A 14531-nucleotide genomic window follows, 5' to 3' on the forward strand; every position below is an offset into this window, starting at 1 on the left:
CAGTACAGTATGATGTTCATGATTGCTTTTCATGATGTTAGCAGATTTTGTTATATACAGAGTCTGGGTTAAAAAAACAGAAAAAGACCAAAAAGATTCCACACACTATGGGATAAAAGGATTTTCAGCCATTTAACCAATAAAACACAAAACCGAAAACCATCTTAAAGTCATATATTTCCTTTGGCAATCTATGAACTTCAATTAAAACCCTCTTTTTAACCTACACTGCTACCCTTTATGTGTTATTGAGTATCTTCTTTCAGTTTTGACTTTGTCTTTTTCTTGAACAGAATGTGCTGCTTTACATGAGCAATGTTATAAAATATACCTTGGTTCAAAGTTCATGGGAAATGCTAAGTGCTTCAGTGCACGGACCTCAAATTAATTCATTAATGCTGAGAATGCAGCAGGAAACTTGATCACTTTTAAATCCTCTTAAGTGAACAATGAAGAGGGTGCTTAGTAATCCGTGTTCTTTGAAAACAGAGCAGACTGCCAGTAACCACACACAATCAGAGGAAGATCGCTTGGCTTAACTTACCTGTCTGTGCTTCATTTTTGTTGCTCTTCAGATATAACTTTGACCATCACAACTACTCAATCATTCATGAATGATGAGTAATAAAAAAGGGTATATGTCACTATTCTACTCTTTATGAATGCAGTATGATCCTGTTACTCAGCTCAAATCCATGTTAGCTTACAGTGTTAGTCTGAAAAAATTGTTACAATGAAACTATAAATAAAAACATCTCACGCAAACAAGAACATTTAATGGAAATAGGGAGCCCAGTCTATGCTGGATTGTTATGACCAGGGTTGTGGTTTTAACAAGAAATATCCTGGATTTTTGGATCACAATGTTTGGAAGTCTCTCAGAATAAGAACATTACAATAAAGCAATAAATAACTTTTACAAGCTTTCTGTAACCAGATCCAATATAACGTCAGCATCAGCCAAAACAAGTGATAAACACAAAGAATATTTCAGCCACCAGCCAAACCTGATGACTGAGTGTTCACTGTTGTTTTTAACCTCAGTGGACCCTTGACGTACTGGACAGCAAATTCATAAATTGATTAAGATCATCAAAATCGCTTTGTTTTCTGTTGGCTGGTAAGTCTATGACTGTTGGGCCAGTAAAAACAGAGTGTTCTCGAAGAGTCAGAGACGTCTGTGAATGTGGGATGGGTGCACAAGTTCACGCAGTACAATTATAGAAAAGGGAAGTGATGTTATCTGCCAAAAGATTTGATTAGAGAATGAAAAAGAACAGCTTCTCTTTGCTGATAACGACTACATTACAAACATCTTATTTAGTTCTATCTTTATTTGGATTATGGTGTTATTATTTTGCACATGAGACTCCAATAATACAGTTCCGAAAATCAAGACCCTACACCACAAATGAAACCAATGCAAACAAACACGGAACATCAATCTCTGCAAACGTTGATAACTGCAGATTTTACATAACAACGTATGTGTGAAACACACACACACACACACACACATTTAGAGTGAAAGTGAGCGAGAAGAGATACCCCATAATGTGTGGCAGCACCAAATCCGAGGCTTCTTCCTGTGCTTTTCCCAGAGGCTGAGACATGTCAGCTGCATGCTGTTTACTTCTGCAACCTTTTTTTTCCACAGTGTGTGTGCGCATGCTTGTCTGTGTGTATTAGTGAGGAAGTTACATATCCTGTTGGAGCACTCACATATCCCTTTGTGAAGTGACCTCCAACAGTATCTTTAGCAATCTGCTGCCTTTAACAGAACATATTTAAAAACATCAGCATTCCAGTGGGAAATACATGCACTGCTATAAAGACAAGAACACAGCTGCCATATTTTTACTTTAATAACATCATGTAGCTTCTAATACAATTATTGGTCTCTTATGTAAATTCATATAATTGTTTATATAGGAAGTTAGAGTATAAACAGTAACACAGATAAACAGGAAATAATTCAAGACTCAGTCTCTGCAGTTATAGTAACTGACTTAAGCAACACCTGAATATTCCTGCTGGTCTTAATAGCGAGATACCAGCAGGATAAACTTCTTTCAAATAATTCCAGGATGTTTAAAACCTTTATTTACTCTGGAAGTGCTTATACTTCCATCAGAAAACACCTACAGTGACAAGGTTTTCAACATTCATTCCAAAGAATGAATTCCAATAGAATTTTCTAAACTGATTGGTGGTACAGTATGTCTGAATTGTATCAGGCTTCATTATGACTTATCAGAAATGTCATTTTTTGGACATTTCTACTGTAAAACATTAGATTCAAACAACCACTTTCAAAGTTCACTCTTAAAAATAAAGGTGTTTTTCACAGAAGAACATTTTTGGATTCCCTAAAGAACCATACTTAAAAGAATAGTTCACCCTAAAAAAATGTTGTTCCAAACTTGTATGAGTACCAACATTTTTCAAAAAAACTTTTTTTGTGTTCAACAGAAGAAGCTCATACAGGTTTGAAATGACTCAAGGATAAATAAACAATGAGAGAATTTTGATATTTGTGTGAGTTATACCTTTAAAAGAAACATGTTTTTCTATTTTCAAAGAACATTTAAATAATCGAAAGAAGCCTTTTCCACTATAAAAATAATTTTGTGCAATGGAAAGCTTCCATGAATGTTAAATGTTTATTATGGAAGTTAAAAGTTCTTCATGGAAAAATAGATTCCAATAAACAAAAGACATTTTGTCACCTTGGAATTATAAGGTGTATCTGTCATTTTTTGTCAAAACTGAATTATTTACATTTCCTTATTCTATGACAATTTCTTTACATTATGTGTTTTTTTTATATACAGATGCAAACATGCATAAGAAACAAACATAGAAATGCATTTACGTACGTCTCTAAAAATTTAATGTTTATTTATCCAGCATGTGCAAATAAAATGTTTTATGAAACACAACAATGAAAACAGCGGCAAACGCATCTGTATGTTCCAGACATAGAGACACATAGAGACCTCATCTCGGTTTGTAGAGCTGTAGATCTCCAAAATCTGTAAACCCACATGTGCTAATGTAACTTGCCCTTGAACAACAAGACTCACCTATACTGAGATTCATATGAACTACAGATAAATTAGTTTAAGACGTTTCAGTGAATTAAAAGTCAATAAAATATCCCTGACGGAAAGAACAGCAGGAATTTAAATGCTAGTCCAGACTGGTTTATCCTAATTCATCCATTATCTGCTAGTCTTTTTGCAGGGAAATGTATGCTGACATATAAGAAATAAAACATTTTGCATACATAGAATATATTGTCAATATTGCCCTGTATGTGGATACAAATTTCACATAAAATTAATCACATAACTAATAACAAGACAAAGTTCAGGATGAACAAAAAGAACAGGACAAGGTCATCAGTATCTTCCGGAATCAGGTTCTAGTTATTCCATCTCTCTTTAGTTTGTTTCTTTCTTTCTTTCTTCTACAACATATTCTTTGAGCCAGAATAATCCATAGATTTATAGACGTGGAATCCATCATCCAATGCATCAGTGTGGCTCATACTTCACTTAAACAACACAGTGCCATAAAGAAAAAAGCTTCATTAGGGTGTGATCCTCAGTTCATAGTTTCACCCATAAAACATCTCCATTTCAATCAAAGAAATCGGAAAGACTGACAATGTGTGATGTTCTCCAAAGTGTTCCAATGGATCATCATGGAAGAGGTTCATGTGGCTTTAATATTCCACATAAAATACATTATTTTCTCCAGTTCCCATCCATAAACATGAGATAACTAAGGCCTCAGTTGAAAAGGAAAGTCTTCTGGGTGTCTGTAGTCCAAAGTAACCAGATGTATGTCCAGTAGGCCTCTTCTCACAGTGGTCCTCTCCATGGGACTGTTCTCCCAAAGGTTAAATAGTTAGAGCCTCTCACATGTACAGGCTGTCTGATCGGAGAATGGTGGTCTCCAGATTGTGAAAACTCTTGCCGTTTAAAGTGTCCATGTGGCTGTCGATGCTGTAACATCGATGGACCTCCGTCATGGAGGAGGCCGTGTAGGATGCAGAACGCAGTGCCTCGTTGTTCACAAATGTGCTGCCAAACTGGATGCGGTACTGGTTCCAGTGTCTTCGTAATACACCTTGCACCTAAACAAACAAAATACAGACTATTGAGAATAATGACAAATACCTTTATGTTTTGAGCTACAAGTAAGGAAAAATGTAACATTTATGATAGGGTTGAAATTGTACAAAAATTGCTTACCTCGCTATTGAAAAAGCAAAATATAGTGGCAACCAAAAGACCCTGTGTAAACAAAAAAAAATTATAAGCTATTTTATAAGCTTCAAAGCTACAGTTTTTTCTAGTGTAAACCAATGTGTATGGAGGAGTATGAGTGCCATTAAAAAAAAAATGTTAATTTGTAATTTGTAATGTTAATACAATTGTTAATGTATTAATAAAACTTAAGACTTTTCACATTAACAAAAAAGTAAACTCAATAGATTTAAATAAAATTGTATTTAAATAAGATTTAAAGATTTAAATAAGATTTAATAGACTTAGATTAAAGACTTAGATTTAATAGACTGAGATTAAAGTGTTTAGTTAATTATTTAAAATTCTCAAATGTAAAAATAAATAATATGTCATTAACACATAATAATTTACAATATTTAAATAGGTTTTATTTATAAATTCTAATTCTGTTTTTATAAAGTATGCTTTTCTTTTTTCATTTGCCAAGTGTTTAGAAAATGCCACATGTCTTTGATCTATGCAAATTGATGCAAATTTCATAAAAAAATATTTTATATGAATATTACTTAAATGTGACTTGTTTTATTGTTACATGCTTAAACATTAATTAAAGTTTCAAATATGCATATTTATTTGGTCCATTAATAAATTGATGAATGATTCTTTGCCTGTTGCTAACAGCACTTACCTGGTAATGCATAAGTATGTTCATTGTGTGCATAAATATCTCTGAGGCGAGCCGTCCGTCGGGTTTGTAGGGCAGCAGTATGTACTGAATGCCCAGCAGAGGTACCAGGATTAAGGTGCCCCTGACGGCCCTCATGTACAGACTGGATTCTGCCTGGTGGGTCACCTTCAGCTTAGTGATCAACACTCTCACAATGTTTAAAAGGAAGAAGAGGTTAATCTGAGGAAACCAAGCAGAGAAAAGAGCCAATATAAAGAGAGAGAAAAATAAATGCATTGCAGTACCCCAAAACCAAAACACATTTAAGACACAGTAAACATAGAGGTATTTCTTCATGATTTTATCTCATGTGTTTTCTAAATGTTAAAATGTATTTTTATTTCTAGGTTAAAGTGAACACTTTCTTTAGGACCCCACTGTACACTCAAGCATGAATTCACAGCTAATTACTAAAGTTTGAATTATGTTATATTACATGGAAAGATGTATTCAGACCTGTCAATGCCTGTCAAAATACCTGTAAATTGTAACAAACAGACAAGGATATAACAATATATTCAAGACTAGTGGTGGATCAAATAGTCTGAGAATCAGTTACTGACTCAAATGGTTTTCCGACACAATCTCACAGTGATTTTTCACTGTTTATAATGACACAAAATCAGCTTTAAACTGGCAGTTGCAGCACTGCAGAAGTCAGTCCAAGATTCATTTGACACTGAGCATATGCTCATTACATGCTTTTTATGGGCTGCATAGGAAATCCTAACCAAAAATGACCCTAAACGCAAACAACAAAGAGAACACGGCACTTTGATTAAAACTTCCAGAGCTTAAGTGGATTTTTTAAAATCAAGATCATGCAGATACAAGGGTGGTTAGAAGATAAACAAAAGATTTAAATTGTGAGATAATGAAAGAGTGAAAGAAAGTGGGGCTGCAAAAACTAAAACAGACTTACCAACAGGGCTGCACAGATGGGACCATGAATAATGTAGAGCAAAGAAGTGTTTGAGCTTATCCAACAGCTGTGGACAAAAGCGTAGGAAAAGTGATTTACGGAAACGTGATTTCAGAACACATGAACACTTCGTTAAATGTTCAGTGACATCACTGCTATAATTACGCAAGATGTTCTATCTGGACCCTGTATTCCTGCGTCCTGACAGAAGCTGGGATAAACTTAAGGATAATTTTTTGACATTGAATTCAAAATTGAGAACTAATTCAGTTTTTAAAATCGGTTCCATGGTACTACAGTGTTTATTACCATCTACAGCATAAGAAATTTGATTTTAGCAGAGTTTAAATGGGAATGTTGGCTAAAAGAAGTATTTAATCCTCACCAAGGTAGGATTTATTTATTCCCAAATACAGTAAAATAAGAAATAAGTAGTTAAGTAATAATTGAAAACATAATGTTGAAAACATTATTATTTTACAGTCCTGTTCCTCATGTACATACTATGTACTTATTATAGTAATTACAATAACTATGTAATAACTATGTACTAACCCTGAACCTACTCCTAAACCTAACCCTACCCCATGTAGTTACCTTGTATTACCAGAACTTTCTTAGATAAATACACTGTAAGTACACTATAAGTACATGTTAATACACATACTGTAAAATAAAGTGCAACCATTTTTTTTTTTTTTAGAAATGTCAAATAAACTTTTTTAGTAACATTATAAATGTATTTACTTTAACGTCTGTTCAATTTAAATGTTACGTTTATTAATACAAGTTATTTACCCAACACCATTGAATGGTAGTTTACATAAAATGACAACAAAACTCAAAATGACTGCTTGTAAGAAGGAGGGATGCTTCCTCAAAAGAAAAGTTAATGGAATCGTTCTGGAACTAGAATCGTTAAGCAGAATCAGAATTCTTAAATTCCTATTCGGTTGAACTCACTTGTCATTGTAGTAATAACTTCGGGATATTGCATGGATAAATGCAGGTATTAATGGGAAGCCTGGAAAACATTTTAAATAAATAAAATCATTAAAAGTGAAAAGAAAACAGAAATGTTGGTGCATTTTGACAAGGCGATTTAAAAAACGTACCCCATCCTAGGAGGTAATACCACATGAGGTGCTGCTTCTCAGCAAATACTGCCACCACAATGAGTGTGTGCAGGTAGATTCCCTCACACAACATCCAGAAGTAGTTACAGCCCATGAGATAATGATGGATGAACACAGATACTTTACAGCTCACCTGGGAGAAAAACCAGCGACATGAAATCAATATGACCCTGTTCATCTTTTTTAAAAAAAAACACATTCCTGGTCATATTTTGCATGACATGAGAGTCCACTATTCTTGTTGTACACTTACTGGGTTGGCGTTTGTTACTTCTTGGTTGTTTGCAACACAAGTGAAAAAGATGATAGTTATAACCGAGTTCAGCACAAAAGAGAAGAACAGATTCTTGTGTAGAGTTATCCTTTGACAGCTTAAGCTCCTGAGTGGAAGAAAATAGTAAACTATATTAGATTGGGTGGAAAGGGAGGCATGTTTTTATGATAAGGAGGCAATATTTTTTTTTTCACATTACTTACTTGAAATAGAAAAATATCCCCAGAGAAGTAAACAAAGATATCAGCGACATTCCATGACCAATCAAAGCCAAGTAGTAGAGATTAAGTGCTGTCTGAAAAGAAGGAAAGAAAGAAAGAAATTAGAAATAGAAAACTTTCCATATGTACAAAAATTCTGTGAAGCAAAGTGAAGATGAAATGGACCGCTGTAATCCTAAATCAGAGCTCACCTTTTGGTGATCAATAGACGAATTATTACAGCCCGTGTAATTTGTCCATGTTCTGTTACTCTCTGGGTGAACGAACCAATGGCCTGATTTGGTACAAATCTTTATCGCCATTTCTGATAAAACATGATTTGGATTAGTTTAGGTAACCTTTACGTAACCTTTATTCAATGTTTAAGATAAAAAAAGCTATCGTGGGACTCACCTGAGGTGTCAAAGTCATTATAGTAGTCTGGACAGTGCTGGGCTGAAGTGAATCCAGCTTCCAAATCGTCCCAGCACATCCACCCATCCCAGGTCCGTTTACACATAGAACCATCTGCAATACAATTATTTGCAGTTATTAATGCCACATAAAGACTTGGAATCTTAACAATGTCTTAGTGTTTGGTGTCTACATTTAGCAATCAGCTTCTCAGACAAGAGATACAAAAGACTACAGACATTAAAGATCTTTTATCAGCAATGAAATAAATCTGCATATATTTTCCATTAATTTTCACCACAGGGAATTTTTTTTTTAACAATAACTTGCATTAAAGACAGATGCTGTACTGTGAGCTTCAAGGTTGTCAATGGATTGTGCTTTTGTTGAAGCTGTCAGTTTGCATTATTGCATGTTTAACAGCAATATTTCCTGGTGGAAAACTACATTACCCATGATAATGTAAAGAAAATTCCACCAATAAGATTCGAGAAAACATCAGAAGACACCCACTCTCATGAAACACCACACTCTCAACTACTTAAATATTTGTAAATATATGCATATTTAGCTAAATATGCATATATGTACAAATAGGTTACATATATATATATATATATATATATATACTGTATACAGTGCTGTGCAAAAGCCATTGGTATTTTCACCAATGAAACAATGGTTTTAAGCCAGTTATTATTATCTGTTACTGTAGTGTGTCAGTGGGAAATATCTTTTCATTGCCAAACATTACTTTTGCCATTAATTGTAATAATCCATTGAGATTTTTGTACGCACAAAGTACAAGTCTGACAACAGCCAGTGCTCCACAGAGATCTGATCTCACCATCATCCAGTCAGACTGGAATTACTTGAATAATCAGAAACAAATACTGAGACAGCTTCAAAATGCATGAAGAAAACCTTCCAACAAAGCTATCTGAAAAAGTATGCCTGACATAAGTAAATGTACCTAGGGAAAAAGCTGTTTTAAATGCAAAGGGTGGCCACATCAAATATTGAGCTGATTTAGTTGATAGAAAGCAATCCCACTTTACGGCATTCAAGTACCTACAATTTTACACAGTACTGTCATTTTGCAGGTAAATTTCTTCAAGTGGCTTGGAGATGTTGCCACATTCAAGTTCCGCTTGAATTACAAATGTTTGTTATAATATTAGGTACAGAAAACCTAATATTCAGCACAAAGTACATTTCCAGATATTTCTTTTTATAATTTGTTTTAAAAAAGTAACGTTTTAAAAGAATATCAAATGCACTATTTTTACACATTTTGTAAGTAAACGGCTCCTCAGTTTTGGAGGTCTTTACCAAACAGCTTTTAACAGCCGTCACAGAACATCCGCCTCCCCCTGACGAAGCTTTAATCACCATCCTTCAAATGTCACTTGTGTCTCATAAACAGCAATGAATCTTAATACGGTGGCCAGACAGCTAATGTTGTACTTCTGTAGATGAATAAATTCATGTTGTAGGACACATCCCACAGAATGTTTCCATTTAATCATCTTCACATTAGAGCCTTCCTGTAAGGTCCAGGATGACGTGACAAAACATCATGCGGTTTTTGGTCTATGCCCCCTAATATTCTTAAGAGCATCCAAGTAGAGACTGTTTGAGACTGAGGGCAGAAAATAACCCTCCCTTTACAGTGGAATTCTGTAACTGCCATGACTTCCCACAAACTGTATCAGGGCGTAGTTTATAGCTATTGCTCATAGAATCTCAAGAATCTGTGTGAAATAAGGACCTCTTACCTGTTCTGTTGTGATTAGTGTCTTTCATAATCTTCTGGTAACATTCAAACTGGGCGTTCAGAATATTGTGACGAGTGAAGCCCATTTCTAGGCTATTCTTCTGTGCCGTACCTCCAGTGTTGTTGTCTGAGAGGACCACCACAAAAAACTTCACAAATAAAAGAAAAAAAAGATCAACAATGACATTAGATGATGAAAGGTAAACCTTGGAAAATACATTTTTGGTTCTCAAGGATCTTTGAATTTTATTTGTGTTTTTTGTTTTTCTTAAGTTAATAGTAATTGATGAATTATTTCCAATAAGGGAAGTGGTGCCCTGGGCTCGGGAGTCTTGCCGGGCTCGGAGCTCTCTCCCTGGACAGCACGCCAAATTCGCTTAACCTTTATTTAATTATAAGTAAATGTGAACTCGTGAAATAGTTTGCTAGCAAGTTAACCCAATAAAATGATATAAACCTGTGTAGTGTGTATAACTTTTATGTATAATTACTTATGGTAAACAAATACCTCAGAGGTTGCCGACAGAAAGAAAAAAGAGGTAATCCAGCATCCAAACATGGTTCTACTGTTTGGCTTTCGTGTCTCCAAATGATCTGAATGTTTCTGCTGAAAGCAAACAGAATAATATGTTTTACATCCAAAGAACTGAGTGATGAACCGACACTTTGTTAGTAGATTTTGGTTAAATAAGCTAAAAAAAAAAGAGTGTAGGTGAGTTCAAATGAAAACATGAAATTAGGGATTTCCCGAAAGAATTTCTAATGGTTATTTTTGTCAAGGTGACAGTAAATTCTCAGTTCCAAGAAAACAAGCCATTGGATTTTGTCCAAGTCATGTTGTCGCTCCCAGGAGTGGGATAACAGCGCTTGTTGTAAAGTTGGAAAAGAGGGCAGAATCAAAGCCTGCTTTCCATGAAATTAAGTCCAGCTGGACACCGATAATCACCACAAAAGGCAAGAAGGCATCATTTAACATGCATTACACGGCTCACTGTGGCTGTTTTGACTTGCTCGATATAGATAACATCATAAATCAGTTTCAAAGCATAGGAAGATCTGTTTTAGCCACAATAAAGTTGCTTGCAAAAAAAGTATTCACACTATTTTTACATGCTAATGTTTTATGACATCCTGGACTACAGTTTAATTATACACATCCCCGGTTTATTCTTTTTATGGTGTTCCAACTTTTAGAGCATTCCCAAACATCTTTAACATCTGCCTTGATTCTGTTGTTATTTCCTTTTAAAATCAATACCTGTCGCTATGGCCATGGCCAACGGGCTGCAATGTCATGTGATTCTTTTGTTCGGCCTCCAAACATTTCCTGCTTGGATGGGGACCCGAAACCACATGACTAGACTCATATGTGGAAAATTATCCATTTGGATTTGTTTTTAGTCCCCAAAATGAACATGCTTCCCAGAAGTCCAGACAAAGTGAATTAGCAACGTGTGTTTTTTTTATAAATTCCATTTGGATGGGAAATAGTTCTTGATGCGAAATGGCAATAATCGTGACTTTTGAAGAAATTTCTGTGTTAGACTTTTTGTCTTGCACTACTGTAATAAAACCAGTATTTTGCTTTATGAATAATAATAAAGATATTATATATAGAGTTCACATTGCACTGTTATCTGTTATCACTTCAGATATCACATATCAGATGATGCTAAATATTTAAGAGAAAAAAGTAATGGTTAATGGTTTTTATTTAGAGCAGGTAGGTATGAAAGTCACCCTCTGATATCATAATATATATATATATATATATATATATATATATATATATAAAATATCAAAGCAATTGGCACCTGCAAACAAATGATGAGCTTCCTTCTAACTCCACGTCCGCCCACTTTTGTCTTCAAAAAGTTTGGAAACCTATAGGTGTTGTCATGGACACTATGTCTATGTTTTTATACAGTCTATGGATAGATACTACATAAAATATTTGTATTGTGCAAAATTCAGGCCATTACACAGGGCAGATTAATTTGTACCAGTATTCTTGACATCCATAAAATGTATCAGCTGGCCACATACCACGATATCAGTGAAGCAATATTGTTTTTATAAAAGAAATACTTTGAGAACTAAAGTTCAGAAAGAAATGTAACTTATTGTGAGGGTGCCTTCTTTAAGTCAAGATCAACATACATGACGATGATGAATTATTAGCAGAAATCTACTAAGTGCTGAATTTCTTAATCGGCTGAACATTTTCTTGATGACTTCTGTTACAATAAATCTACATTAAAAAACAAAACAGTGAGGTGATGAAAGAAATACAAAAACAGTCCATAAAACTACGTAATGAAACTTAACAGATATAAATCTGGCCATTCAGGTGTTGGCAGTGAGCATAAATCACTTAGATGTCATTCTATAAAGTGTTTTCTTAGACATTTTGGATGATTGGATGACCCCAGCATCTGGTGGAAAAAAGGAGCGCTGGGACATGAACATGATAACTTTTTGCCCTTCCTGTGAAGCTAAAGGAGTGGTTTATAGATGTGACTTTCTAAAAGACCCCTCTCTTTCAAACCTAAAGTCTCCCACCTATTCTCTCCCTCCCTTTCTCTCTTGTCACTCTCTCTGCTGGGCCTGGTTACAGAAAGCCACCCTCCAGACCTTAAATCAGAAAGCCTACTGACAGCTAGTTTAACTCGTGTCCGTTTAGGAAACACCCATGTAACACCAAATTTTTCCACTCTTCACACTATCTTAAAGTGACACAATATTAAGTTGTATTCAGCAGTAATGATGTGTTTATTCATAGAGATGACTGTTTTTTAAATTAAATTAAATTAAATTAAATTAAATTAAATTAAATTAAATTAAATTAAATTAAATTAAATTAAATTAAATTAAATTAAATTAATGCATTTAGCAGACGCTTTTATCCAAAGTAACTTACAGTGCATTCAGGCTATCAATTTTTACCTATCATGTGTTCGCAGGGAATCGAAACCCCCAACCTTCCGCTTGATAACACAATGCTCTGCCAATTGAGCTACAGGAACACTATTATAAAATTATTATTGTCTATAACAGTTATAGACTGTTATAACTTGACTGAAATCATTGTTATTTTATAAGAAATATCAATATATTATACACACAATATTTGCTTATGTGTGTTGTGTGTGTGAATCTGCGTGTTTCATATTAACCAAATAAAAAGTCCTTATAAAATATAATGAGAAATGTGAAAGCAGTCAAAATTTATATTTACATAACTTTTTTTTACTGTATTTCAAGTTTTAATACAGGTCAAAATAATATGATTGGTCAAAACCCTCTAAACCATTTAAATAGGTATTTCATGACCTTTCTTAAAACAGGTTTGCTTTAAAACTTAAGTATTTATTTATGTTTTTAATTAAGTATTAAAGAGGTTCATTATCCAGAACAGAACTACAAACCTCAGTGTTCAACTGAAAGCCATCATTGTTAATTAGTGGTCAGCTGATAAGTTATTTATTCATTTCTTTTTAGTGGCATCTAGGGTGTCACCGGGACTTTAATACTCACAATTATAGCAAATAATTGCCATATTTAAAGAAACACATATTTTACACAATATTTAAACATAAATAAATATATAAATATTTATATATTTATTTATATATATTAAAAAGAAGAAGAAGAAGAAACAGTGACTGTTGTTAGATTCTGGAGGGAGGGACACTAGGAAGAAAGACTAGCTATTTCAGTCGCTCAGTTTTGTATGGTTATCGCATAATGACAATAAACTTATAATAATACAAATAAGCAGATAAACTTGATATTTTATTATTATTGTTATTGCAAATGTAATCATTCTGAACACTGATGAATATTCTACTTAAACATTTTAGTCAAACTGAGACCAATAACTGCCAGACTAAAAAATAGTGATTGATCTAAGTTACATGAACCTTTCAAGATTTAAAGGTACTTCAATAACAAGCAAAAATATTAAATCATCAAATTTAGAGTGATTCGTGATGCAAACAATAAGTGATAAAATTAAAAGATTTTAATTACTTAAAAAATGAAATTAAGTGTACTATTTCAGTTCTGAGCAATATGGCACAGCAGGATAAAGTTTGCTCAAGTGCGCAAGGAGTTTATAATTTAAAAGCCACGAACGAGAAATAAGCGTCTTAAGAATAAATGTACATGCTGACATTAACAAATTGGTGCTCTTACCTCGTTTGTACGGTCCTCTGTGCTCCGCTGCGGCAGTATGTAGTGTGTAGTGTGTACTGTCTGGAAGATGTGCTCGGTGATGAGTTGTGGCCCCTAAAGCAGCAAAAGGGTTTCCTGTGACATCACACAGTGTCCCGTTACACTGCAAACGAGCGCTCCGGTTCTGTCGCGTCGCCAGCCTCGCTACCATGTAAATTAGACTGTGCCCGCTGAAAATAATAATATGTTGAATGTAAAAGAGGTCTAATTCCGAGTTAAATAATGGCTGGATGAACGAATACGTTTATAGATAAATAGGCAAATAAAAAGATCACGTAATTATATTAAATTATAGTTCTCCAATCCTGACCCTGATTCGGTTAAAATATGCTTAATTTAAACCAAGGTTGAAGCATATGACACAAAAATATTTTATAACTTATAATATATTATAAAAACAAAGAAAACATATGAAAGTCATGGTAAATGATTGAAAAAGAAAGCTCGTTATATCTAATACTTGAAGCACAACCGTTTGAGTCCATGGAACTATAGTTGATTTGTGGAAACAAAATATTATTATAGCGCCTCCTTGTGTTTTAATAGGCTATAGGACCACTGAAAGCACGGAGCAAGGGGAGATCAA

At 34.2% G+C, this 14531-nt stretch overlaps 1 protein-coding gene across 2 annotated transcripts; it reads right to left on the bottom strand.

Moving 5' to 3' along the window:
- Positions 1-2876: 2876 nt before the first annotated feature.
- Positions 2877-14010, bottom strand: LOC113050818 (calcitonin gene-related peptide type 1 receptor-like). 2 transcript variants are annotated; one of them, XM_026214164.1, is made up of 13 exons: positions 13907-14010; positions 10218-10316; positions 9711-9858; positions 7933-8046; positions 7731-7843; positions 7522-7613; positions 7298-7424; positions 7024-7177; positions 6872-6932; positions 5909-5975; positions 4948-5166; positions 4263-4304; positions 2877-4144 (listed from the first exon to the last, which is right to left on the bottom strand). In XM_026214164.1, the coding sequence occupies exons 2-13, from the start codon at positions 10266-10268 to the stop codon at positions 3926-3928; spliced, it is 1407 nt and encodes a 468-aa protein (XP_026069949.1). In that variant the 5' UTR covers positions 10269-10316; positions 13907-14010; the 3' UTR covers positions 2877-3925. The 2 variants fall into 2 exon arrangements, with proteins under 2 accessions (XP_026069949.1, XP_026069948.1); XM_026214163.1 differs by having other exon boundaries at positions 3926-4144; positions 10218-10313; positions 13907-14008.
- Positions 14011-14531: the final 521 nt, after the last annotated feature.

This window comes from Carassius auratus, chromosome 31 (assembly GCF_003368295.1).
Source record: "Carassius auratus strain Wakin chromosome 31, ASM336829v1, whole genome shotgun sequence".
NCBI lineage: Eukaryota > Metazoa > Chordata > Actinopteri > Cypriniformes > Cyprinidae > Carassius > Carassius auratus.

Excerpts from the sequence above, each read along its gene's own strand:
- LOC113050818 (XM_026214164.1), bottom strand. The coding sequence starts at position 10,268 with ATGTTTGGATGCTGGATTACCTCTTTTTTCTTTCTGTCGGCAACCTCT. Across the intron at positions 5,976-6,871 it reads AGTTATTACTACAATGACAA|CTGTTGGATAAGCTCAAACA; the intron begins GTGAGTTCAACC and ends TTTTGTCCACAG. Across the intron at positions 4,145-4,262 it reads TTTGCTTTTTCAATAGCGAG|GTGCAAGGTGTATTACGAAG; the intron begins GTAAGCAATTTT and ends TTGTTTGTTTAG.